The sequence below is a fragment of the Pecten maximus genome, chromosome 18 (genome assembly GCF_902652985.1).
Source record: "Pecten maximus chromosome 18, xPecMax1.1, whole genome shotgun sequence".
NCBI classification, from domain to species: Eukaryota; Metazoa; Mollusca; class Bivalvia; order Pectinida; family Pectinidae; genus Pecten; species Pecten maximus.
This window is the reverse complement of record NC_047032.1, coordinates 18,827,871-18,855,694: the sequence shown is the minus strand read 5'-3', so window position 1 is coordinate 18,855,694 and position 27,824 is coordinate 18,827,871. Positions and strand designations below refer to the sequence as shown.

Below are 27,824 nucleotides of genomic sequence, written 5' to 3'. Positions count from 1 at the left end.
TCTTGGTCACCTGCTCGGGCAGGTGAGCTAATAATAAATGGTAGGAACTTCATTGTAACTTTTACCACTATTGTAATAATTATTACATTAATAGTAGCTATATAAGTCTGCACTGTAACTTCTACCATAAATGTGATAATTATTACATTAACGGTAGGGACTGTACATCATAATTACATTTTGTACAACATTGTTGTAATAATCATTATATACCCGTGATATTATCGTATTCTCTCTGTCCGTGTCACTGTGATTTCCAATGTAAAACCTGTGTTGAATTTCCTATTGAAACATTTTATGCAAAATGAACTTGTAAAACATAATTTTATTGGCTTGAATGACCGAGTTACTGTATATAAACAGGCATCAAATCTGTTATAAAAGTTAAATATTGACTTAAACTTAAGATAATTTCCCACTATTTTATAGACAAACATATATATATATATATTTTTACAAAGTTAGACCATAATCCATGAAAGAAGGAAGTCTTTAAGTGTTTAAATTGAATCAGGTGATGATTTTCCATATATAGCAATTGTGACTTGGCCTTGACATTGGACCCCGACACATAACTTATATATGTTTACTTGTGTACTTGACATTTGTATAAAGTTTGTTCAAAATCTGTCAAAGGATGAAGTTGCTAAGTGTTTACATTGAATCGTGACGGAACGGGACGGGACGAGAGGTGACACGACAGGACAGACATTGGCAACACTATATCCCCCTCTTTTATGGTGCAAGTATAATAAAAGTTTACACACTATTTTGTTTGGAAGTTGTGAAATGTACTAGATGCTTACTGATTCTATACATACATTTTAATGTATCCAACACATTTGGAAATGCATGGGAGCATACATCTTCATCAAATATTAAAAAAAAAAAACTATCCCAGTCTACCGATGTAGCTACACCATATTTGACTTACTAGACATATACCTGGCCCTAAAAGCACACACCTACCTTTATTCAGGATAAGATGATGGGTGTGATAATTGAAACCTAGAAAGAAATGTTCTGTCATGTCACTGATCTGTCAATATAACTTTTTACCATATATAGACTCTAAATTGTTTTTGCTACTTAAAGGTATGTAAAAGGAATTTATTTACCAACCAGATTTCATACTTAAACTTTTTCCATTACAAAATTTGGTTTTAGTAAGAGCACCCTTATTGTGGTTTTTCAAGCAAACAGTGAGTTTATTAGGTTCATTATGGTACTAAAAGAATTCTCAGTACTAGTAACATCGGTTGCTCAAATCTAATTGATAACTAATTACAAGGAAAGCTCAAAAACAATTTTTTCTTTGTATTGAACACAAAATGTTTTAGAGTTTGAACATATTGTACGAGCAGCTCTGATATTATCTAAAAAGGATTGAACAATACACAAATTAATATACATATGTAGCACCCTTAAATATTAATGATAGTAATGTGTTTGTCATTATATTGTGCATTTTTTTTTTTTTTTTAATTTTGACTAGTTAAAGTAAAGTTTGTAAGAATAACAGAATCATCATCATAATCTTCCTCTCCTCTTGAATATATATATAGCAAAGTCTGGCTCTCATTTATTTTTATTAATGCTCTCTCCTCATGTATCGCTCACACTAAATTCCTCCCTCATCATCTCCTTTGCAGCCTCCCTCTCGGCAGAGACACCCACAAGCTCTGCTTCCTGCTCCAGCTGAGCATGCTCACACTCATATTTGTCCATGATAGCATTAATAAGTTGACAGCGTGAGGCCCCACATGTACAAGGTATAGGATGTTCTGGACCTTCCTGTTCTTCATCCCCCGTGTCAAAGTCATCCTCGCTACCCTCGTCCTTGTCAACCATCTCCAAGGAGATATTATACTGTCTTTTATTAGCCTGGTCCTGACTTAGCTCGAGTTTACATGTGATTACCTCCCCTACCTGGACTAAGAAGGCTGATGGCAGAAAGAACACAGTTTGTTTCCAGTGTGTCGTTGAGGCCCCAGGAGCTGTAGATAGGGTAACGGAAGTACAGCTGTCCTGAGGAGAAGTTCCCACTGGACCTTGGAAGTCCACATCAAACCAGGCAGCAAATCCATGCACAGTGCCATCCACTAAAATGTTAAAACTAAGTTTAGCATACAGCTGTTCAATATCCTCCTGTGTTGTTTCATACAAATTCAGATCCACTACTGTCTGAGGCTCAGCAAGCTTTTCATCGTTGGATAAAGTTGTAATTACAGGTTGTTGTATAGCATTGGCCATGGCAGTGGATTTAAGGGGAGATAAGTCATATCCATAGACATTGTCCCAGAACTGGAAATGTTCCCAGATATAATCGTCCATAGCAACAGGCATTAGATACAGGGTTGCCACTGATGGCAACATGAGACCACCAGGAGCAAGCCATCGGTCACGAGCCACTATCACAGAGTCCAGCATGGACTCATGGACGAGATAGAATCCCATCCACTCTGAGATAATTATGTCTACCTTGTCTACAGGAAGTGTCACACTTTCCACACAACCATGGATCACCTCAATTCGACCTGCTAGATTACATTTATTCATTTCTACAATTTTCTCACAAGCACTTGCCATTCCGCTTGCCTCCACAGCATAAACAATTCGGGCACCAGCAGATGCAGCAAATAGAGAGAGAATGCCTGTCCCTGCTCCAACATCTAGAACTGTTTTGTCTTTAAACAGATGGGAGTTTTTCTCAATGAAATTTTTATATGCTAATGTACGAGGTTTATCCTTCAGCATGAGCTCATGTACACTCAGGTCACCATAACTTGTAAAGTAGGCCACATTACTTGCCCTGCCCCCAGTGGCTCCCTCTGGTGGTTGATTAGTGTCTGAAGAGTCCATCCTTCAGTAATGTATCTAAAGATTCATTTGATCTGAAATTGAAACAGATAAGCATTAAGTAAAATACTGTATTCTGAGCTGCGTAATAACGAAACATTACCAATAAAACATTAAGGAGATCCTGTGATATGTAAGTGATAAAGAATATGTTTTAAAAATGGTTGGTCTCAGATCATGCTAAAGTGGAACAATATTATTCAATAAAAAATAAATAAAAGACCTGATTAATACATTATGGATAAACTTGTTTTATCTTTTTAAATTATTAATAATGCTAGTTCCAGAAATGGCTCTGATTTTTTTGAAAGGAAATAAATTTTGCCATTGGATTTGCTAATATTGGGCAATGTATAGGTGAAATACACAGATACTAGTGTCATTGGATTGTAAAAGTGCAAGGTAACCTGGGGTCCATTGCGGGTAAAGTATACCTTTTCAATGAAATCTTACATAACAACGAGTTCAGTTTCGTTAAACACCCAATGCAGGACCTCACCAGGAAAACCTGTTTGGAAGCCAGTATGGTGCCCGTGGTCAAGCATGACGGTGTTACAATAGGATTCACTGAGTGTTGTCTCAATAGCCCTGGGCATATACTGCCAGGTGTGATTACAGTAGTTGCTTCGTAAGAAGCCCTGGGTTTACAGGTAAAATAAACCTGAACGGAGATTTTATGTCAGAAGTGTGGACATGTACCAACCTTGCAAACCTACATATTTACTTGGTACAGTTGGTATTAATCTTGCGACCTGGTACAACATTGTTTATTTAGAATATAGCAGTTATACTGATCTGTTTACATGTCAAAATGGCAAGTTTAATTTACCACGAGCTGCTGTACACGTTACACCTTGTCCGTCGAAACAGGTGACGCTAGAAAGGGAGAATACACATTATCATGAATGGGGCCTTATGTTTTCTGACCATGTTTACGCTGAACATTCTTTTTCTTACTATCATATTTTCGCAACGGTTTTAGCGCTGAAAACGAGTCGTTAACTGCTCCTATCTAAACAAACTTACCTATTAACTGCTTCTACACAACACGTGTTTAGAGTAACCGGAAATATAACGTAGAATATAAACCAAAAGAATTGAAACCAACGTCGGATTTTCCTTTCCGGAAAAATGAAACTTTATGTACGTTATTTTATACATAACGATAGTTAGGAACAAATATACATTGCACGTCAATAACAATAAGAAACCAATTGGCTATATATGCATGTGCTGATTTATAACTCGAGCACATATATCACATTTAAAGAAAAGAGAGAATGAAAGATTGAAATAAACTACACTTAAAAATATTTACAACAGGATATGTGATTTGCAGCTATCGTTTAAACTTTCTCATTTATTTTGTCAGCAGGTACGCATCTAACTATTATCTTAACCTTCGCCCTATACCATCAACGCATTTTCTGTAAAATTATTACTGTACAGTCGTTTTAACATGATAGTTAAATAAAAAGCGCTCAAATCGAACGCAATTGCAATCAAAACCAAGACAATATATCGTTCACAACAAGCGACTAGTTAGCTAGGATTTAATGCCTAGTAGGGATATTGCATTGTCTATGACTTCCTTCAGTTATGAAATTCTGTATTAAAAATCACATGCATCGACTGCACATAGACACAATGTTTGTTTATAACTAGACTCCCTATATATCATATCTACTTAGACGACTTATGACGACTATCTTGGGTTTGTAGGCGATTAAGAAAAGAATTAATGCTCGTTAGGTACAATTTGTGAAACACAGTATTTGATGAAATTTTTCAGCTTTCGAAAACACTTGTCTTCCCGAACCTAGATATATCAAAAAAACAAAAAAAAAAAACAATGTCATTTGGCAGTAAAACATCGGGACATGATGACGTGTTACATTATAGAATAACAATGACACATCATTAATATACTTCACAACATCGAGACCAATAGCACATTAACTACAGAAAGTGGATACAGACATTGTCTTTATAAAAACAAACAAACAAATAAACAATAAATAAATAAATGAATAGATACTCCCTCTCCCAAACAGATAAAAAATGGAAGAAAAATAAAGAATAACAAGAAATATCTATAAACGGCATAGTTTTAATGCTGGTGGTTATAATATAAAACTGCTGGTGAAATAAATCAACGAACTAATGCGTTCCAGGACGGATAACAAAATTATATCAGTTTGAAGAATTTTTGGTGATAATAAGACTGCATTTGAATCCGAAATATAATTTTATGAATGTGTCATTTGAAAAGATACATCCGCTTATTCAGCTTGCATTCAATCTTAACTTTGTTTCGTTTTTAACTGCATACATGTACATGTATCTGCATTTTCCATCTATCGCTACATTGACCAATCACATACTTCATCTTGACCAGTAACGCCACCTGCCGCGTCATATCCGGGGTCAAAATAATATTATACGGTTAGACATGGACCAGTATCTACTAGACTCGATTTGTACATTATAACATGCACCTTTATGGCGTTCATAGTATCATCACGATATGGTGGAAGGGAAGTAACTCGTTCTATCAATACGGGGATGTTGTACTGAACGGTAATGAACTATGTCCTTCAAGAACTAAGGAAAATACAAGAAGATATGTATTTATAACATATATAGAGTACATGTTATTTAATGAATTAAATAAATGTTAGACGCAAGACAAAAATAACTAGTTAAAGTAGAAAGAACACCATCGTTAAAAATGTCTCCGTTGTGTCACCGAAGCTCCGAAAGCATTATAATCCGCTTCAGGTGTTGGTGGGGTTTTCTAGTGTATAGGAAATTGGAAATTTTGAAAAGGGGGAGGGTGCGTTGGTGGGGGTGGGGGTGATCTTCAAAATTAAAAAAAATATCATACTCATAACTAGACTTATATATACTGATGAAATACCTTTGCGACATTCATGGTACAATATGTAATTATCTTCAGTATCATGGATTTATATTGAGTGTTAGAAATTTCTTAATATTTTCAATGAACCAACTAAGTTGTTTAGTTTTCTAAATTATACCCTAAAATCTTGAGATGTTCTTGGAAAAGAAACGTGGTCATCAGGACAAAATTCTGTTGTTATAACTGACCAAAATAAATGGAGAACCATGTTTGACTGTGATCAAGAAACTTGAAAGCAGATATATAATGTACCCTTAATGTCTGCTAATAATACTAAACTTCAGCGGTTACAATTTCAAATATCACATAATTTTTCAAAAACTTAATCATATCATAATAAGATTGGACTCTCAAATAAGCCCCATTGCACGCTATATTCTTTAGAAAGGGAGATAACCACTCATATATTATGGACGTGTACTGAAGTGCCAAACTTTTTATCAGATTTTGAAACGTTTGGCATTCTTGTTATTCTTTTTTCAATCAATACAGATTTTTTTATTTATCAATCAAGCTGAATTATATAATAGGACTGACAATGAAATTATTCTCCATATGAAGCATTACATCTACAAAAGTAAATGTTTACTTAGCTCATTAAATGTAATATGTAACGAGTCTAAAAGGAGTAATTTTGCTTTAAAACTCTGCCTCGGTAGATTGCAACCTTTACTACTAAACATCATTGGAGGAGGACAATCATATATTAATGAGGCTGGTCGACCCATGTTGACAGCAGGGCGTACCGAAGAAATAAGAACTTCGCAAAATATAGCTATAATACTCCTCTTCAACATCCGGAGTGGATTACACCAAATTTGGTCTTAAACATCATTTCACCGAAAGTGGTATATTTGTCTCAGATGACTGTTTAAGCCCATGGGCCTCTAGTTTATGAACTCGTGGACAGCTCTACATGTCACTAAGCCAGTAAGATAGTGAGTGGGTACAGCATTATGTAGGCTGTATGTCTGTCAGCTCTCGTCTGTCAGCTCTGTCGTTTGTGTGTAGACTATGACTCAGGATGATTGTCACTGGTGTAGGAGGACACCAGACACGTGACACCCAACTAGGAAATCACCATTATTTAAATGGCTCCTATATTACATCCAACTTTTTATTAGCAAATTAAGAATTATTGTAGTAATCCGATGGCTATAAATCTGCATCATTAGGATCTACATTCAATGATAAATTCACGATATCAGTATATGCATGTACATGTGTATAATACGTTACACACGATGAACAGGCATATCTTCCTCACTTCTAATGACTGTTTATTGAATATGCACATCTGAAATATAAATTTCACATTATCAGATAAAAAACACATCGGAGAATTCCAGTATTCATACTATCATCAAAATATCCAATTTGTTTGTTGTTGTTTATCATGTGTTAGTATTAGTATATTAAGTCCTTATACACTGCCCAGTAAATTGATATTCAGAGAAAGTAACTCTGGAGTGAAATTTAAAGATAAATGAACTACATTGTACTAAACAAATAAAAATATATATAAAAAAAAATGGTCATTAAAAAAAACTAATAAAAATTGTATTAGAAATGTAATTTTAATTGATCATTAATGTTTTATTGTGATTTGAAATTATTAAATAACTAAATTGTATTGACCTATCACTATGTCTCGTTTTCAGCAGTTTTTTTTATTCTATTATGATAGATAAGTTATATATGCTAGCAGCCAGATCATACTTACGAAAGTAGGAGAACACAGATCATATTCTAATGCTCTGAAATACTACCATAACAACTTCACAAATCTCACACCATCCTCGCCATAAACGGTTTCTTTGTTACTTATGGTCCCAAATTACACGAGAATACGGTCCTGGAAACGACACAGTAGTTTCAACTCAAATCGCTAAAGGAGGGAAACGTTTGTATGGAGATCATTGCAACATTATAAGATGAATAAGGCTAGGAGTTCTTGGTGTCTTTTACAAATACTGCATCGACAAAAGACGCCAGATAATATAGGTCAAATAACATTATCAAGATGAGGATTGGAAGGTAACAACATTTCAAAACGCCCACTCACTAACATCATCATCAGCCAACATCATGTGATTATTTATGAACTGTACATAATACCAAACAAGAAATATCTTTAAAAAAGATAAAAGGCATAGTTTTATGCTGGTGGTTATAATGTAAAACTGCTGGTAAAATAAATTAACGAACTAATGCGTTTCAGGACGGATAACAAAATTATATCAGTTTGAATCATTTTTGGTGATAACAAGACTGCATTTAAATCAGGAATATAATTTCATTAATGTGTCATTTGAAAAGATACCTTCACTTATCCAGCTCGCATTCAATCTTAACTTTGTTTCGTTTTTAACTGCATATCTGCATTTTGCATTTACCGCTACATTGACCAATCAAATATACTTCATCTTGACACCTGTCGCGTCATATCCGGGCCGAAAGAATATTATACGGCTATGCCGAAAAAGAACAATTTGTGTGTATATATAGCATTTACATGTATATATCTACAACCAGGAGGCGTAAAATTATTATTGAGAAATAATTATTGGAAACCTAATTAACCAATGCGTAACCGTTGTGTCACCATGCATGGAGACTTAACCATTACTCCTTAAAGAAAAGATGAAAATGTGTCATCAATAAGCTTTCAACGACACTGAGACATGTACAGCGATTCTGTCATACAAGCTTTTTCAGTTGCAGATTTACATTAACACTTTTCTCGACAAAGAGTTATTATGACGGGCCGAAAATAATAATACCTTATTGTATTTAAAAAATAAATAATTTTGCAATGCCAATCGTTACCACTCTTCAAAAGTTAGAGCTTCTGTTTCTATCTTTAAAACTTTAAATGAATGAGGGATGATTTATAGCGTCGGACAGAAATCGTAAGAAATGTCTCAATCCGAAAGGGGGTGTGCAACAGATCGATGATTAAATAAATTTCATTATTTCAAATGTATGATAAAAAAAGACCTTCTTCGACACAGGTGTAGCATTTGACATTGTTGACAGGTAACATTTCAAAAATAAATACTTTTAACAATATCGGCGTTACTGTTAAACATGATATTATGTTTTTTTCGTTCGTGAGTAAAATCTAGGAACACGTGTATATCATTTGATGTACATACACTGTAAAAGATCCTAAGATGCCAGTATGCTCCAAGTATTCATAATCAATGTATTAGTATACTTTTTAATTTGAAGTTGTCCTATAAGTGCTATTGAAACAGAATCAAGGTATCTCGATTTTCACAAAAGCATAAACGCTGAAAGATACACCACAGACACAGTAACTAATATTCAGAAAAAATATTAACAAAAGAGAGAAAACAATACAGGAAATATTGGTGTCATTGACAAGTTTAATGACAGTGTCACATCATTGACAAGTTTAATGACAGTGTCACATCATTGACAAGTTTAATGACAGTGTCACATCATTGACAAGTTTAATGACAGTGTCACATCATTGACAAGTTTAATGACAGTCACGAACGTTTGTTCCTACCTACCTGCCCTGTATATGTAAGTAACCTGGTGTACACCTGATTTAGGCCATATACATCGGTATGCTCTTCTTTATTACTATCGACTAGACGTTTTATTATGACTTCCTCAAAACAGACAAAACTTTTATTGATTCTGCATTATTTTATGGTCAAACTCATTTTGTTACAATTAAAGTTAGAAAAACAAAAAAAAAAAAAAAAAAAAAAAAAAAAAAAAAAAAAATAAATAAATAACCAACAAAAAAACTGTTAACCACCCTTCGTTTGTACTTAAATGAAGGTATCTGTACGGGAAATAAAATATCGTGTACATATGTACATGTACATAAGATCACGGGATACGTTATGTATATACTGGACAATCGTTAACGCGGCTAATGTAGTAATTAATTGAACATGCTGGATTCTGTGCTATCCTCAGGTGCTGTACAAATTGGTACAATTTTGTCAGGTTTCATATATATATATATATCATTATGTTAGACTTATTTAAGTTTTGACAAGTAATCGTGATCTTCTTTCATTTTTCGAATCTTAGTACAAAATATTAGTATTGATATCGATCAATCAAAACAGACATCTTTTCCGTTGGTGTGCAATGAGGCAACTCCGAATGATAACCATTATCGTAGGCTAAACATATTGATTTACATTGTTTTGATAGATATCAATATCAAAATGTGCTATAGATTTGTGTCATTTATGCGGTACTCTGAAAAAGCGAGATTGTTTCCCGATCTATACCAAGGGAGGACATCTGATGAACACTGCGGTCAAAAAAAGAACTTTTATTATCGTGTTTACATGTTTAAGGCACGTTAACTGAGGCATGACGAATGCATGTCCACACACACATAACAATAAACTACGGAATGTCGTTTGTATCTCTCTTCCGATTCTGACGGTTTTGGGCGGGGCGACTGTAACACGCTTTACGACACCAAATGTTACTTACCGGTGATTTGGTGTAATGATGTGTGCGAGTGACCTTTCTCTTTGGTATAATGGCTATTGTTTCATGTTTCATTGATCGGTACACTAATGTACACGTCTCTCATACAATTATTCATCATTTGATCTAAACCCATGTAGGATATTGTGTCTCTGGTATGTAATGTGTACTTTAAAGTTTTCTTTCCAGGGGCTCTATTTTAACTGTTTTCGAGGGCGAAATGAGAAAATTATGATCCGTTTCATGGTTTCAGGTCAAATCAATCATATGTATTCCAGTTATTTTGATGGTGATTTATGAAAATCATAGTCCGATTAAGTTAAACATTCACATCGGATCTTAAAACAGTGTTCATTTCATATGAGATTTTATAAAACGAGTCTTAAACATGTTTATGCGATCCTTAATGAGCAAAACCTAACACTTCTAGACGAATTTAATAAAATTTCATATGAAATGAGAACAAACTTAAGTTTTATCACATAAATCAGAAACTTTGACCGGTTTTAAGTAAAAGAATACACTTTAAGAACTTAATCAAACAGGGACAGCCATTTTGTTAATATTAATGTGATGTCACAACGATATCTGATCAGCGTAACAGACGGAACGACTTGAAAAACGTTATATATCCAGAATGTTGATCAACAGCGAGATATTTCCCTTTTATAAATAATAGATTCTTATGCACATATTTCATCGAAATTCATCATAAAACCAATGTTTTACCGAGATGTCCCATTAACACTTGATATATATACATGTATATATATATATAAATAGATAAAAAACAAATAGGTTCAAAACAATTGTTTTATATGGTGGCATATATCTGCCATCGAGTTGCCGACTTACGACTTATAAGATGTCGACATATTTCTGAGAAGATGTCGACATCATAAACAAATATGTCGATATAATTCGAAAAATATGTCGACTTATTAGCTTAACTGCCGAGATAATAATGCCGTGATAATTATCTAGGAAGTCGCAAACTCGGCTTTATATCGCACGGTGGCATATTTCTGCCATCGACTTCCTAGATAATTATCACAGCAATATTATCTCGATAAGTAAACTATTAAGTCGACATATTTTCCGGTTTATGTCGACATATTTTTTGATGATGTCGACATCTTCTCAGAAATATGCCGACATAGTTTTACAATGATATGTCGCTTTAATTATGCATCATTGATAGTCGCCATTATTGATATATATTTGAAACAAAAACCAATCATAGGTAAGTAATGTATATCATGCAGTTTGATGTCAGTGCTAATGATACCTTTGTGTATACTTAACGCGGTTATAGTTAGGAAAAGAAAACTGTAAATGTTTATAAATACCATACCTTAATAAGGTGTGTCGTGAATACCTTTTAATTGCGTTCACTATATAGCAACGCTGCATTCTGTGTACACTTTAAGAAAATAGGTCATGAGGTGTATAATGTTTTACATCAGTTAATTTGTTCACATCATTCGTCCTTCACATGTTGAACAATCCGTGTTTTAGTGATGTGTTTTAGACGTATTTATGGCGTTGTATATGATTAATTATTGTTACATGTACACGCACGTTGTGGAGTGGTGTAGATGTTCATTAGTGCGCGACAATTATATCTAGATGTGCGCAGAGGAAAGCCTATCAGCCTATCATATGACAATATCCGCCTTCTTATTTATTAGTAAGTGTATAGGATGTATACACATCCTAACTAATTATAAGATGGGTGTCAGACGAATACCTCGGGGCATGCGCAGGGTGAGGTGTATACAGCAAAAACCGAGTCAAGTAGATGTCCAGCACATTTGTACATAATTTGTGACTTTATACAGTGCGTTGAGTGACGTATCCTAGCACGACCATCCGCATTACTGATCTGGTATCACAGGACGTAAGTGATCCTCGTCCGTCAGGGAGAACATGTCGCCAACATGACCTGTTATGATTGGTGTTTTACAGTGATCGTGTGTTTCAATGTAGAAATGACTAAATGATGAGTTATAGATAATATTTAACAAATCTTCTCGATTGTGTAAATTCTGGGATGATAACCAACTTTAGTAAGTAAATAAACATTTTATATTAGTACTTTTTTAAACCTGTAGACACATGCGTTGTTCTCGTGATTTGTAAAAAAAAGAAGATGTGAAGATAATTAACATTATTCGTCGAATGAGTGACAGCGTGACAACAATTCAGTGGCTGATTTTGGATTACTATGGAAAAGGAGGAGTGACTGGTTTGATTTTGATTTATTACGCGATAACTATCTTAAATTAGTTCCAGTTTTTACATGGCAACAAATTACAGCTAATGGAATGACAATTGTTGTCACAAAATACAGTCATCGATTCCACGAGAGGAAAATAATACCGTGGCACTGTTATTGTGACAAGTGACCCACACAACACTGTGTTTTTCCTGTGAAAACCAATTATTAAGTGGTTGCTTAAACTGACTATATATATTATAAAAGCCACTGTTTTAATTTCTTAAAATCAAACAACAAGATGGAAACTAACGCCACGATGGACGAGCCAAGTTTATCTGCGTTAGAATTCCAGGATTACATTGACAATGATATCCCTGTGTCCGTATACCTCGCCATTCTTTGTGTTGTTGGAACTATCGGTAACGGACACGCGTCGGTGGTTTATTACTTCCGGTACAAATCATCAAACCATAAGACGTTTGTTGTTTGGTTGGCGGTTGTCGATTTCATCGCCTGTTTCTTTAGTATACCATTTGAACTCTTTGACATCCGGTTCAGCTGTACGTTTACCATAGATTGGTTGTGTCGATTCTTCCGATATTTGAACCACTTTGTAAGTATTTGCAGTGGTTCACTTCTTGGTGTTATCGCGGTAGAGAGGTTCCGAAAGGCGTGTAGGCCGTTCGATCGACAATTAGAAGGAAATGGCGCCAAGATTGCCTGCATGTTAACTGTTGTTATATCAGCTTTAATATCGATACCTTCTCTTGTGATGTACGGTGTCCAGGTCGAGGTGGTCGACGGTTACAACATAAACGGCACAGACTGTAAAGTGCTTGACAAATTCAAAGGCAGTTTAGCATTCAAAGGATTTAACTTAATGTTATTGTTAATATCCACCGCCGTGTTCACCGCATGTGTGGTTATATATCTATTCATTGGGCGTGTTTTGTACCAACAATATAAGTTTAGAAGTTCTCTACAGATTAAGAAATCAGTGACTACATTGTCAGATAAACCATCGGCAACATCGGACATTAATCACACCCAGCAAGAGGACGAATCCAGTGTGGCCAATCCCGCGATGTCAAGGACGAAAATTTGTGATCAAAACGGAGATAAACCAATGCAAACCAAGAAGAAAACCCCAAAACGGTTTGATAGAAGCAAACAAATAACATTTATGTTTCTTGTGGCGACTGGTGTGTCGTATTTGGGGTATCTCCCTTATCTAATTCTTACAATCATCAAAGCAGTAACGAAGAGTTCCAGTTCAGTTATCGATAGCGTGCTTGGCCCGTTTGGCGATATCCTGTTGAGGGGCTATTTTATAAGTAACGTCACAAATCCTTTAGTGTACTGTTTCCTTGACGATAAGTTTCGAGAAGAGTGTAAGACGTTGTATAAAACACTGGGGGCTCGTATAGGGAAATGTTTACATCGCTCTTAGTCAAGGGGGCGATGAATGATGAGTGTGTCATTATCAGTGAAACCAGAAAATTGTAGTATGTTATAATTAGTTGTCAGGTGATTCTGCTATACCAAGGAGAGTTTCCAACACGGGGTATAGCGTTATAATGTTAAACATTGATACAAGAGAAAATTCCAGTGCTCTACTTGATGTTGTAATATCCACATATACAGATACCCCTGTTGTACATTAGAATATTTTTCATTCATTTGTTAACTTGTTAGCTGTATAATAACGTGTAACGTGTACATGGAAAATAACAAGACAATGTATACATAACATTAAATCAATGTTGATGTAGGTTGGTCTTCTTCAGCTCTAATGACTTTCCAATAATAAACATGTCTGTAGTATGATCTTGGAAAAAGAAATTAAATAAATCATTGAGTGAATAACAACTTTACATAGTCTTTTATTCCGTGGTTGCTTTTTTATTCTACCTGTATCTATTCCGAGGACACCTTTACACTAGATCCAGGTATACTTCTACTATCTTACTGTTAAGGTTGTGGTGGACACATTAACCTTACCGAGTGGTATCAGGGTCATGTGTCTGTCACCATCTTAACATGATAATACAAATGTATATACAATATATAACTGGATTTATTGACCAAATGGTCCAGGTGCCTTATGACCTATAATGACCCTGATACTTTGTATACTGTTATTATGATTATATAATTATACTATAAATACCTTTTTATACACTGTTTTCATAAAGTAACACATACTTCCGTTTCAAAGTATAATATTCATAAAATGTATATAAACCAAATATTGCATTAGTAGCAATTAAATAAAACCACTCAGATAATTGGTTACATGGTCGTTAACACTATACAGTTTTAGAGACTATCAATTACCGGTATATTCTGTCTTTCTACACGATTCATTTAGTCCTGCCTTACGGAGCCTGGATCAGATAATAACGTTAAATAACGTTAGGTGAAAGCAAGCTAGAACGGAAACTGCAATAGGCGGTGAAACGCTGCGTGGCAATTCTCGTATAATCTGACGTGGTATTGATCCCGACTATTCAAATATAGCAATTGTTGCCTTAAAACGTTTCAAACTGCATTAACATTTAGAAGAGAGAAAAAAAGAGACCCCTGTGTTGTTTTCAATGAACGATATTTTGTAGTAATATTTGAGATATTCTAGTTGCCCCACCACACGAAATGCACAATCCATTTCCCCGTGTAACATTAGATGTCTTCTATATAGAAGCATATACTTATCTCCAATTAGAATCCAATCGCATTGGACGTCATTTATCTCTTGCCCTCAAAATGAAGATTTCAATACTTTATTAAACACGCCCATTTGTAAACGATCCCCACTAGACTTGAAATATAAAAGAGAATGAATTATACAAATATAAGAACTTAAAATCTCAAACCTTGTGTAATTTGCCTGACCAGCTCTGGTTAAAATATCTCCACGGAACAGGACCATGTAAGATTCGATTATTTTTCAGTCAATTAAGTAGAAGATAAAGCAGAAGACGCTCGCCCTATTGAAACACGTGGTCTTATTCTTCTGGTACTTTTTGTTGGGTGTCTATGCAAATCGATATAAATGTATATTGTTTGTATCCTTCCTTCTTTAATCGATTTTGAGTCTGAATTGTAGTTTGATTATTATGTCGGTATTCTTTGTCATCATTGTTCTAAAAATATTCCTTTCGATTTGACACAGTATGCAATAAAATGTTGGCCAACGTGGAGCACTTTACCATCAAAACACAGTGTCTGATATCGCTGGAAGGAAATTATTTACTGGCTTTCCAGCAAGGTTTTTCCTAAATGAATATTCGTTTTTATACCATATTTAACTTCCTCTCTCCAAATACGTTCTTCCTCATTTATTATATAACTCTTGTGCATCCAGATTGCAGTTTCGATGATGTCAATTTTAACACACTCACTCTAGAAGAACCGGAAAAGGAAGATTAGTCATTATGTTTGAAACGGAAATAGGGAATGTATGCACCCATAGGGAAATGGGAAAACCTATGGATCTTTTCAGGGAAAAGAGGTACGTTTTGCTTGATACAACTATTTGTCTTTATGGTACATACAATGTACATGTATATTGTCTGTCACTACATACAACTGTCAGCTTTCAACTTTATTTATTTCAAATTATACTGTATAGTAAACAAGGAAGACAAATCTATAAGACGTTTTAAAACAAACGTTTTATAAAAAGAATTTGATGTTAGTAGCATTCATTAGTTCTGTTAGTTATGGGACAATTTTTTTGTTTCATTTGAACAAATTGTATTAATTCAACAAACGGATTAGACAACAGGCAATACCTATATAAGTCTTCTACTGAAATAGTTGATAACATCCAAAATAACTAGAAAACTTAGAATTACATGCATGTAATTGTAACATTTTTTATCAACATTGTTATCAAATGACCCAAACAGATATAACGCCAACAAATAAAACCTACCACTTGTTAATGCTAGTTTATATGGTGTATTATATGTATCGTAAGTACGGATTGTAAGAGATACCAACGAATAAATATCACCCTAAATATGTGTTTAGTAATTATAGATGCATTTCGTACTGAATAATGAATTTCGAACGACATCATACAGTTGGTCCGTCCTTCTAGGTCTCGTCTGTGATAACAGCATCATACAGCTGTTCCATCCTTCTAGGTCTCGTCTGTGATAACAGCACCATACAGCTGTTCCATCATTCTAGGTCTCGTCAGTGATAACAGCACCATACAGCTGTTCCGTCCTTCTAGGTCTCGTCAGTGATAACAGCATCATACTGCTGTTCCGTCCTTCTAGGTATCGTCTGTGATAACAGCACCACACAGCTGTTCCGTCCTTCTAGGTCTCGTCAGTGAAAACAGCATCATACAGCTGTTCCATCCTTCTAGGACTTGTCAGTGATAACAGCATCATACAGCTGTTCCACCCTTCTAGGACTTGTCAGTGATAACAGCATCATACAGCTGTTCCATCCTTCTAGGACTTGTCAGTGATAACAGCATCATACTGCTGTTCCGTCCTTCTAGGTATCGTCTTTGATAACAGCACCATACAGCTGTTCCGTCCTTCTAAGTCTCGTCAGTGATAACAGCATGATACTGCTGTTCCGTCCTTCTAGGTCTCGTCTGTGATAACAGCATCATACAGCTATTCCGTCCTTCTAGGTTCTCGCCTGTGATAACAGCATCATACAGCTGGTCCGTCCTTCTAGGTCTCGCCTGTGATAGTAGCATTATACAGCTGTTCCGTCCTTCGAGGGAAGAAGAAGAAGAATTGAAATTGTTCAATTAGAAATAAGTTTATAGCGAAAGTATAACTTAACAATGCAGTTAGGAGGTATGATTCAAGAGCTACTAAAGTTCTTGTCCTAATCAGACCGGTGACGTCACATCAAATAATACGTTGCTAAAACGGGTTACAATCAATGCAAGCATTTCATAGCATATTATACATAATTACATAGAGATAATTGGGCGAGTGTAAACAGATCTTAATTAAACGACACATGCGTAATTGTAATAAACCCGGAAGAAATGCCACGGCTAGAAATCTGTTTATATTCCTGCCTACCGGACTTTGTCGGCAATATCGTGTAGTATGACTAAATGCGATACATTGTATTTAACATGGCGGCGGTACATTGTATTTAACAAGGCGGCGGTGCACTGTATTTAACATGGCGGTACATTGTATTTAACATGGCGGCGGTACATTGTATTTAACATGGCGGCGGTACATTGTATTTAACATGGCGGCGGTACATTGTATTTAACAAGGCGGCGGTACATTGTATTTAACAAGGCGGCGGTACATGGCGGCGGTACATTGTATTTAACATGGCGGCGGTACATTTTATTTAACATGGCCGCAGTACGTTGTATTTAACAAGACGGCGGTACATTGTATTTAACAAGGCGGCGTTACATTGTATTTAACAAGGCGGCGGTACATTGTATTTAACATGGCGGCGGTACATTGTATTTAACATGGCGGCGGTACATTGTATTTAACATGGCGGCGGTACATTGTATTTAACATGGCGGCGGTACATTGTATTTAACAAGACGGTGGTACATTGTATTTAACATGGCGGCGGTACATTGTATTTAACATGGCGGCGGTACATTGTATTTAACAAGGCGGCGGTACATTGTATTTAACATGGCGGTGGTACATTGTATTTAACATGGCGGCGGTACATTGTATTTAACATGGCGGCGGTACATTGTATTTAACATGGCGGCGGTACATTGTATTTAACATGGCGGCGGTACATTGTATATTTAACAAGTGTTTATGCAAATTATAATTCCTATAAACCTCCTTTTCTAGAGAAGTGGTCTACAGTGACGGCGGTTATATAGAGAAGGGGTCTACAGTGACAGTGGTTATATAGAGAAGTGGTCTACAGTGACAGTGGTTATATAGAGAAGTGGTCTACAGTGACAGTGGTTATATAGAGAAGTGGTCTACAGTGACAACGGTTATATAGAGAAGTGGTCTACAGTGACAGTTGTTATATAGAGAAGTGGTCTACAGTGACAGCGGTTATATAGAGAAGAGGTCTACAGTGACAGTGGTTATATAGAGAAGAGGTCTACAGTGACAGTGGTTATATAGAGAAGTGGTCTACAGTGACAGTGGTTATATAGAGAAGTGGTCTACAGTGACAGTGGTTATATAGAGAAGAGGTCTACAGTGACAGTGGTTATATAGAGAAGTGGTCTACAGTGACAGCTGTTATATAGAGAAGTGGTCTACAGTCACAGTGGTTATATAAAGAAGTGGTCTACAGTGACAGTGGTTATATAGAGAAGTGGTGTACAGTGACAGTGGTTATATAGAGAAGTGGTCTACAGTGACAACGGTTATATAGAGAAGTGGTCTACAGTGACAGTTGTTATATAGAGAAGTGGTCTACAGTGACAGCGGTTATATAGAGAAGAGGTCTACAGTGACAGTGGTTATATAGAGAAGAGGTCTACAGTGACAGTGGTTATATAGAGAAGTGGTCTACAGTGACAGTGGTTATATAGAGAAGTGGTCTACAGTGACAGTGGTTATATAGAGAAGTGGTCTACAGTGACAGTGATTATATAGAGAAGTGGTCTGCAGGGACAGCGGTTATATAGAGAAGTGGTCTACAGTGACAGTGGTTATATAGAGAAGTGATCTACAGTGACAGTGGTTATATAGAGAAGTGGTCTACAGTGACAGTGGTTGTATAGAGAAGTGGTCTACAGTGACAGTGGTTATATAGAGAAGTGACCTTTATAAGTACAGGGATAGCGCCTACCGAGTGGGTGTGGAGACAGTAACCGGTATATAATTTCAGAATGTCATTAACTTTAAAATACACTAATAACACCAGTAATGCTTAATCACGTTATTAAGTAGAAAAACCGCTGTGTACATATTACTGTAATATCGGCGTGTCGACGGTTAGTACAAATATGATCGACGAGTGTGTATCTACCCTCTAGCCTTAACACTATGCTGACAGGCGCTCTATCTTGGCGTGTAGGACATACCTATATACATATATTACTGATTTTGTCGTTTCAAAAGTTGAAATATTTCATATCTTGTTATTGCACAGAACATCACATTCACACAAGTCCAACAGTGAACATTTGGTTTGGTTTGGTTTGGTTTATTTTGTTTAACGTCCTATTAACAGCTAAGGTCATTTAAGGACGGCCTCCCGTGCGTGCCACATGCATGCGTGTGGTGAGTGCGTACCTGTGTTTTGGGAGGCTACAGTGAACATAATATGGTCATCATCATATTCACATTTTAATATTTTGTGTGCTATTTTCAAAATTTTGCAACTTGTATTTTAAGTTCAATGGCCATAATTCAAAGCGTGTGATGCTTATGCGAATCATGTTATTTCTGTGAATGGTATTATTTAATATAAATTGCCGGTTGACATCAATTTTGAAACTTGTTTTTTTCCCCGATAGATTGAAGACTAGTTACACATTTTTCATGATTCTCTACTACCATCCAGTAGATACGGGGGTACATGGTAAATACGAGGGTACATGGTAAATACGAGGGTACATGCTAAATTAAAGGGTACATGGTCAATACAAGGGTACATGGTAAATACGAGGGTACATGGTAAACACGAGGGTACATGGTAAATACGAGGATACATGGTAAAATCGAGGGTGTATGGTAAATACAAGGGTACATGGAAAATACGAGGGTACATGGTAAATACGAGGATTCATGGTAAATACGAGGGTACATGGTAAATACGAGGATTCATGGTAAATACGAGGATACATGGTAAATACGAGGATACATGGTAAATACGAGGATTCATGGTAAATACGAGGATACATGGTAAATACGAGGATACATGGTAAATACGAGGATACATGGTAAATACGAGGATACATGTTAAATACGAGGATACATGGTAAATACGAGGATACATGTTAAATACGAGGATACATGGTAAATACGAGGATACATGGTAAATACGAGGATACATGGTAAATACGAGGATACATGGTAAATACGAGGATACATGGTAAATACGAGGATACATGGTAAATACGAGGATACATGGTAAATACGAGGATACATGGTAAATACGAGGATACATGGTAAATACGAGGATACATGGTAAATACGAGGATACATGGTAAATACGAGGGTACATGGTAAATACGAGGGTACATGGTAAATACGAGGATACATGGTAAATACGAGGATACATGGTAAATACGAGGATACATGGTAAATACGAGGATACATGGTAAATACGAGGATACATGGTAAATACGAGGATTCATGGTAAATACGAGGATACATGGTAAATACGAGGGTACATGGTAAATACGAGGATACATGTTACATACAAGGGTACATGGTAAATACGAGGATACATGGTAAATACGAGGATTCATGGTAAATACGAGGATACATGGTAAATACGAGGATTCATGGTAAATACGAGGATTCATGGTAAATACGAGGATACATGGTAAATACGAGGGTACATAGTAAATACGAGGATACATGGTAAATACGAGGGTACATGGTAAATACGAGGATTCATGGTAAATACGAGGATACATGGTAAATACGAGGATACATGGTAAATACGAGGATACATGGTAAATACGAGGATTCATGGTAAATACGAGGATACATGGTAAATACGAGGATACATGGTAAATACGAGGATACATGGTAAATACGAGGATACATGGTAAATACGAGGATACATGGTAAATACGAGGATACATGGTAAATACGAGGATACATGGTAAATACGAGGGTACATGGTAAATACGAGGATACATGGTAAATACGAGGATACATGGTAAATACGAGGATACATGGTAAATACGAGGATACATGGTAAATACGAGGATACATGGTAAATACGAGGATACATGGTAAATACGAGGGTACATGGTAAATACGAGGATACATGGTAAATACGAGGATACATGGTAAATACGAGGATACATGGTAAATACGAGGATACATGGTACATACAAAATTCAGGTAATTCAGCTTTTCAAATAGAATATCTAAAGAGTAATGTTTCTTTATTGTTGTTTACTGGTATGTAAACTGCAAATTAACATATACATTTTTGTATTTTAATGACGTTAGGTTGACATTTCTGGTTAAAAAGGCAGTTTAAAAACAAGTAAACATAAAATAAAGTTGTAAATATTTACAGTCTGACATTTTTTTTAGTTACACCAATGCTAACAAAAATCCATTTCCTTCATTCATTGGACGTTTTACGAACTGACGGAACAGCCCAACAACTGACGGAACAGCCCAACAACTGACGGAACAGCCCGACAACTAATGGAATAGCAAAACAACTGATTCCAGTTGGACGGGAAATGTTGTCAACTACATTAAACGTATTGTTTGTATTTGCATCCTAGATTATAAAAGGTAAATTTTTAATTAGGGGAAAAACGGCTGACCGGCCTCACTCACTGTCAATTACAGTGTAACCCAAGTGTAAAGTCATTTCATTGTTACAATTATATAAGGTCATCTAGAAAATACACACCAGAAATGTAAACATTGACGCGTGAACGGCCATTATCAGTAAAAACGTGGTAAAATATTGATATACACGAATACTCCTGAAAACGTACGAAGAGAATAAGCCTATGTGTTTGAAAAGGGTTAACGTCTCTTACTGAAAGTTAAATCAGAATCTCTGGTAACAATTTGAAATCTTTTTAAAAATTACTCGATGTGTAAATATATACCAATTCTAATTCTTTATTAGTCTTAAGAGTGTACATGTCATCAACCATATACAATTACAAAGAATATAATTCAAGTCAGCTCGGATAGAGCAATGCACTGGCATATGACATGATAGCATGCATAAGCCTATATATAGTATGGATCAAACTACTAGTTTCTAGAAGCCATCAGTGTAGAACGTAGTAAAGATGCTTGGTATACAAACTTGCCCAGATTACTTAATACTTTAACATTACCCGGTTGATAGTAAATTTATTAACTTATAAACAGAGGGATTAACCCGATAATGAGGCTTTATATATTTTATTCTGAGAACGTTAAATGAGGGACATTTTAAAATGAAATGGTATGCATCTTCTACGTCATTTTTACAGAAAGGACAAAATCTTAAATGGTGAGGAATTTTTCTGTACCGTACAGTTTCTATTGACAGGTTATGTTAAGACAAACGTATTTTGACAATTGCCTTTTTATATTTAACAGGAAAAGGCTTACTTAAGTAAGGTTGCAGACATACATAGTCAATAATATGTTTATGCAATGCGCATTTGGATGAGGTTAAAAAGAAAGACTCACAATCTTGCTTAAAAATGTCTAATAACCGTTGTTTTACTAACTGAAGCCATCCAATTTTTATAATGTGGTTTGATATGTACCTATATGTATATATCTTGATAACATGCACTTAATATACACTTACTAGACCTCAACAATCTACACCAGTACTTGAAGATTCGTATTTTGCGCAAAATGAGAGGAGGAAATCTATACCACGTTCAAAATAGATCAGGCGCTTTGTGAAAACCCTAAACCTCGCACGCATAGTTGGCTACACTTCCAACGTATGAGTCAAAAAGAGACAGCAAAATACAGAAATTGAATAACATTGAATTACATGATAATTTAAGAGAAAAAAGTGCTTTCCTACACTGTGAAGCTAACTGTTTCTGTGTCAAATTAAAATTTCTATTGTAGTTAAGTTCAACCCCTTAATACGAAAAAGATTATACGCAGAGGGACAAGGAGGTACAATGAAGAAAAGAAAACAGCAGAAATACCAATACTTTCTTTATAAGCTTTGACGATAAAATGAGTTAATCATGCATGGAGGAAGAGACGATAAAATGAGTTAATCATGCATGGAGGAAGAGAGAGAGGTGTAAGTAAAGGGAGGTAAATTAACATCTAACTCCCGGAACAGTAATTACCTTCCTCTCGTTGTATGTTGTGTACATGTATACAGTGTAGTTAATTAGGAGTTGTCATTTACACCTATACTTACCTTTGGCAAGCTTTCCTTAAATAGCCGCTAATCACTGCGGTATCCTGTCACAGACGACAAGGATGACACCAGTAGGTATGTTTAGCAAACGTGTGAGTCACAAGGGCTACTGTACCATCTCATCCAGTACTGACGACGACAACGTTTACTCTGATGATGATGATGCTGCTGCTGATGCTGATGAGGATGACGATGACGATGCTGATGCTGATGAGGATGACGATGACGATGCTGATGCTGATGCTGATGCTGATGAGGATGAGGATGAGGATGCTGATGCTGATGATGGGGACGACGACGACGACGACGAGGAGGAGATATATTTAATTATACTTTAACATATCTTAACATATAGTTCCATATATCTTCGTTCGTATTTTATGACATCTCCCAGTTATATCTTAAAAGCAGACAGTGATATCAAGAGGTCATGCTTTGTGATGGCTTACTCATAATGAAAACATGTCAACAACGTCCAGCTACTCAATACAGACATACATGTACTTAAATTGTTTTTTAAAAGTCAGACAGTGTGCAACAATCCGATGGATTAATAAAAACGTATATATCACAAGACATTGAAAGTCAAAACGAAAATATAATGTTTATATCTTGTAGAACAATACTTCACTCATTGTTTCAAGTTCCTGATAATGTTTTCTCTCTGAGAATCCAATAGGGTTGAAAAGAGGCTTTAAGGGGTTGTATCCATCCCCCACCCCCAATCCGTCAAGCCCCAACCTTACTCCAACTCCACAGCCCCCTCCCTCCAACCTTACTCACACCCCACCCCAGATAGCGAGGAATGTACAGTGTACGTAGTACAGATGTACTATAACATCTGTGAGGTCACAAATGACAGATGGAAGGAAACATGGGATGACCATTACGTGGATTTGAGGGAAACTAGATACTGTTTGAGGTAGGGGCGGTTCTTTATTATTCAATAAATCAAAGCTTGTAACGTCAGTTGCGAGTCCAAGTCACCATCGATACTCCAGAATAACTAAAGCGCTGATTCAAATATATCCTATTGACATTCAATACATCATAGAGAATGGGCACGGGTTTAAGCACCTCTTGAATATCGGGGAAGATCCTGATCGGTCAAAATATAGCTTCATGCCATCATCTTACTTAAACCATTACCTCCTGCACGCGTTACATATATAATGTAAGTATCTATCTGATCTTTTATGCCAAGTATGTGAATAAGAAACTATAAAGTTCAGGATTGACCCGATGAAGGATTTAAGGAATGTGTTTATGTAGACAGGGATACGTGATGTGTATTGGATGTGTAGCTACATATGTAGAACGTGCCATTATTTTTAATCAAGTGGATTTAAAGATGATTATTGTGTACATCGTTTATGAAACTTAATTTGTAGTTTATCCTAATCTAGCATAGTTCATCTTACTCTCAGATCTCAAGATCGGTCTTCCTTCCTTTCATTCTTCTTTGCTTTTCGTTCTTTATAAATTATCATAAGTATACTGTGTTGCTATCACAGTCTTTGAAATATATCATGGTGGAGAGGCCTTTTATAAGTTGTTTAAAACTTGTGTCCAATCCAATTGCATTTAAACAATATACAATAAAGGCCTGGCATGGTCAACACTTATGATACATCCGTATTGTGTGTCTAGGAAGACGATGTTCGTTGGGCGAAGTACAAGTGGTGTCATTTACCTAATCACAGCATTCCTAATCTAAATCAACAAATGTTGCATTCAAACCCACTCTGAAACCAAACCAGACCCATCACTTAAATTGTACAATGCACTTCACCGTATCACCCATCCCGCTTGTTCCGCAGTCTATTGATGCGCCGGTTTCCGGTTTTTGTCCGATTAAGTTTCCTACTTGGACAAATGACGTCAGATCACGTTGAAGTGCATAAGAACATTTCAGATCTGTTCTCTTCTAAACTATCCAATAGGATAAAGAACACAAACACAAAAAATTGTATTTCCCAGCGACATAGGCACTGACTAACTGATGAACTGGTATTTCCCAGCGACATAGGCACTGACTAACTGATGAATTTATTGTCAAATAACAATACATGTATTACAAAATAACATATTTCACACACACAACTGCTACCCTAACCTAACCTATACTGTATTATAATACACCATATGAAAATTACCCTTAAAAGTTTAAAATTTACGTGTGATCTGGTATACCTGTGTCGCCTGAATGACACGTATACGCTATACCTTGCCCGATTTGCACGTGCAAATACCAGTAACGCCACCTATTGGCGTACCTCATACCGAAGAGAAAATAATTACATCCTAATTCCTACCGTCAACCGGTTGAAATTATATTTACTGTCTGTTTTCCTGGATAACCATTACTGTAGTACAATATTTTGCCATGTCTGATTTGTACGGCACAATTCACTTTACATTGAACTTTTGTGTTTAGAATGGAGGGTCGCCTCTTTTAAACTTAGTCTTACGAAATGGACAAATCCATGTCATGCGAGCGCGATTTACTGATACAAAATCAGACTAAAATATCAGATGCACACAAACTTCAGTGATTGGTTGACAGCCTCTGTAAACAATGCTAACTATAATTGTCAACCAATCAAACTATCCGTTCTAAAACAGCTTTAAGATCGAGAGCCTACTTCCGTTCCACAATCGATAATATGTCACACAGTTTGATTTTTTCTATTTATGAGAAAAGAAATGTGTAGAACAATGGCGCACAAGGTCCGTGACCTTGATTGTAAGAATTGTCATCTGGAAAGCATGTTAGGTTGTTTATTTGCGACATGTGTACGTATAGTTACTAGACGGCGCCCGACGTGTTTCTAGGACATGGCGAGGTCATCCAATGTGTCTGCGCCCTGCGGAAGTTTAAGGACTTTATTTAAGCTATAGCGTACTTTGGAACGCTATCTAAGTACAGTATTTAAGGTACCAGGTTCTGACCCAGTACAGTATACATTGTATGCGGTGCGCCCTATTATCATCATAGGTTGATATCATTCAGAAAGTGAAGAAGTTATACAGTTTCATTTACAGTATGTTAAAATGTACATGTGACCGTCTCTCATTCACTCATGATAAAGGAAAATATTGACATATGTAATGAATGAACTATTTTTTGTATAAAGTTTTATCAAGGAAATGTTGTCTGTAACCCAAAGACAAGGTGTAATAACATGTATTCCTAAGGGAGGTAAGCCCAGACAATTTAAAAAAAAACAATTGGCGACCCATTACACTTCAAAATATAGTTTATAAAATAGCCTCAGGATATATAGCAAATAGGATTTAAAATGTTTTAGATAAGATCAGACAGGGATTCTTACTGGTCGCTATATTGGGGAGAATACAAGACTTGTTTATGATATTATGCAGTATGCCTGAAGAAAAATATATTCCAGGTATGTTACTCATGTTAGATTTTGAAAAAGCCTTTGATTCTGTGCCGTGGAAATTTGTAAATAAAGTTCTGAAATATTTCAATTTTGGTCCAGGTATACAAAAGTGGGTTAAATTGTTTAATACTAATATTACTGCAACTGTGAACTAGGGGGGGGAATTTATCGTCTTTTCTTCATATCAAAAGAGGCTTTCGTCAAGGGGACCCGCGATTTCCCCATATATTTTTATTCTGTGCGTTGAAACTCTAGGAATCAGGTTAAGAAATAACAAAAAGATTAAGGGCATAGATGTAGGTAATTTTCCCATATTAATGTCTCAGTATGCTGATGATACCACACTTATACTTAATGGCTCAGAATTATCTTGAAAGGACTCCATTACTGAGTTGAACACCTTTGCAAAAATCTCTGGGTTAAAACTTAATGTTGATAAGACACAAGTTGTTTGGATAGGGAGCAAATGTTACAGTGATGCTAACTTTCTACCGGAGTTAAACTTACAAGGGGTGAAAGAAAAAATACAAAGGCTGACAGGTACATTGACAATACCACTTTGGTATTATAAAAGTATAACTATTGGAGGAAAGACAGTTTTTTACAAGTCCTGGCATAATAGAGGTGTAACAATAATTAATGATGTGGTAAAAGATCCTGGTACAAGCTCCTTCTATACAATTCAAGAATATATATCAGCTCAATACAAACTTTCTTCAATTTCAGCTTGTAATCTCAGCTGTCAAAGCACTTTTAACGAAGCTGAAAGATGAGAATCGCACGAAAATAGTATATCCAGTTATTCCTAATAATATATTATTGCTCATGAAAAGTGTCTTTATGATATTATGGTAAAAAATGCTCTTATATCAACTGATAGAAGAAA

The 27,824-nt window shown here is 35.8% G+C and overlaps 2 protein-coding genes across 3 annotated transcripts; one reads left to right on the top strand and one right to left on the bottom strand.

Moving 5' to 3' along the window:
• Positions 1-1,454: 1,454 nt before the first annotated feature.
• On the bottom strand, positions 1,455-11,734 carry LOC117317064 (protein arginine N-methyltransferase 1-like). Of its 2 annotated transcripts, none has more exons than XM_033871850.1 (2): positions 11,628-11,734; positions 1,455-2,894 (listed from the first exon to the last, which is right to left on the bottom strand). In XM_033871850.1, exon 2 carries the CDS (start codon positions 2,860-2,862, stop codon positions 1,606-1,608), a length of 1,257 nt encoding a protein of 418 aa, XP_033727741.1. In that variant the 5' UTR covers positions 2,863-2,894; positions 11,628-11,734; the 3' UTR covers positions 1,455-1,605. The 2 variants fall into 2 exon arrangements, with proteins under 2 accessions (XP_033727741.1, XP_033727740.1); XM_033871849.1 differs by lacking the exon at positions 11,628-11,734 and adding an exon at positions 3,886-3,942.
• Positions 11,735-12,810: 1,076 nt separating this feature from the next.
• Positions 12,811-13,944, top strand: LOC117316287 (orexin receptor type 2-like). The gene has a single exon (XM_033870825.1). The coding sequence runs from the start codon at positions 12,811-12,813 to the stop codon at positions 13,942-13,944; it is 1,134 nt and encodes a 377-aa protein (XP_033726716.1).
• The last annotated feature ends 13,880 nt before the right edge of the window (positions 13,945-27,824 follow it).

Bases quoted from the DNA above. Each gene is read 5' to 3' on its own strand.
- LOC117317064 (XM_033871850.1), bottom strand. From the start codon at position 2,862: ATGGACTCTTCAGACACTAATCAACCACCAGAGGGAGCCACTGGGGGC.
- LOC117316287 (XM_033870825.1), top strand. From the start codon at position 12,811: ATGGACGAGCCAAGTTTATCTGCGTTAGAATTCCAGGATTACATTGAC.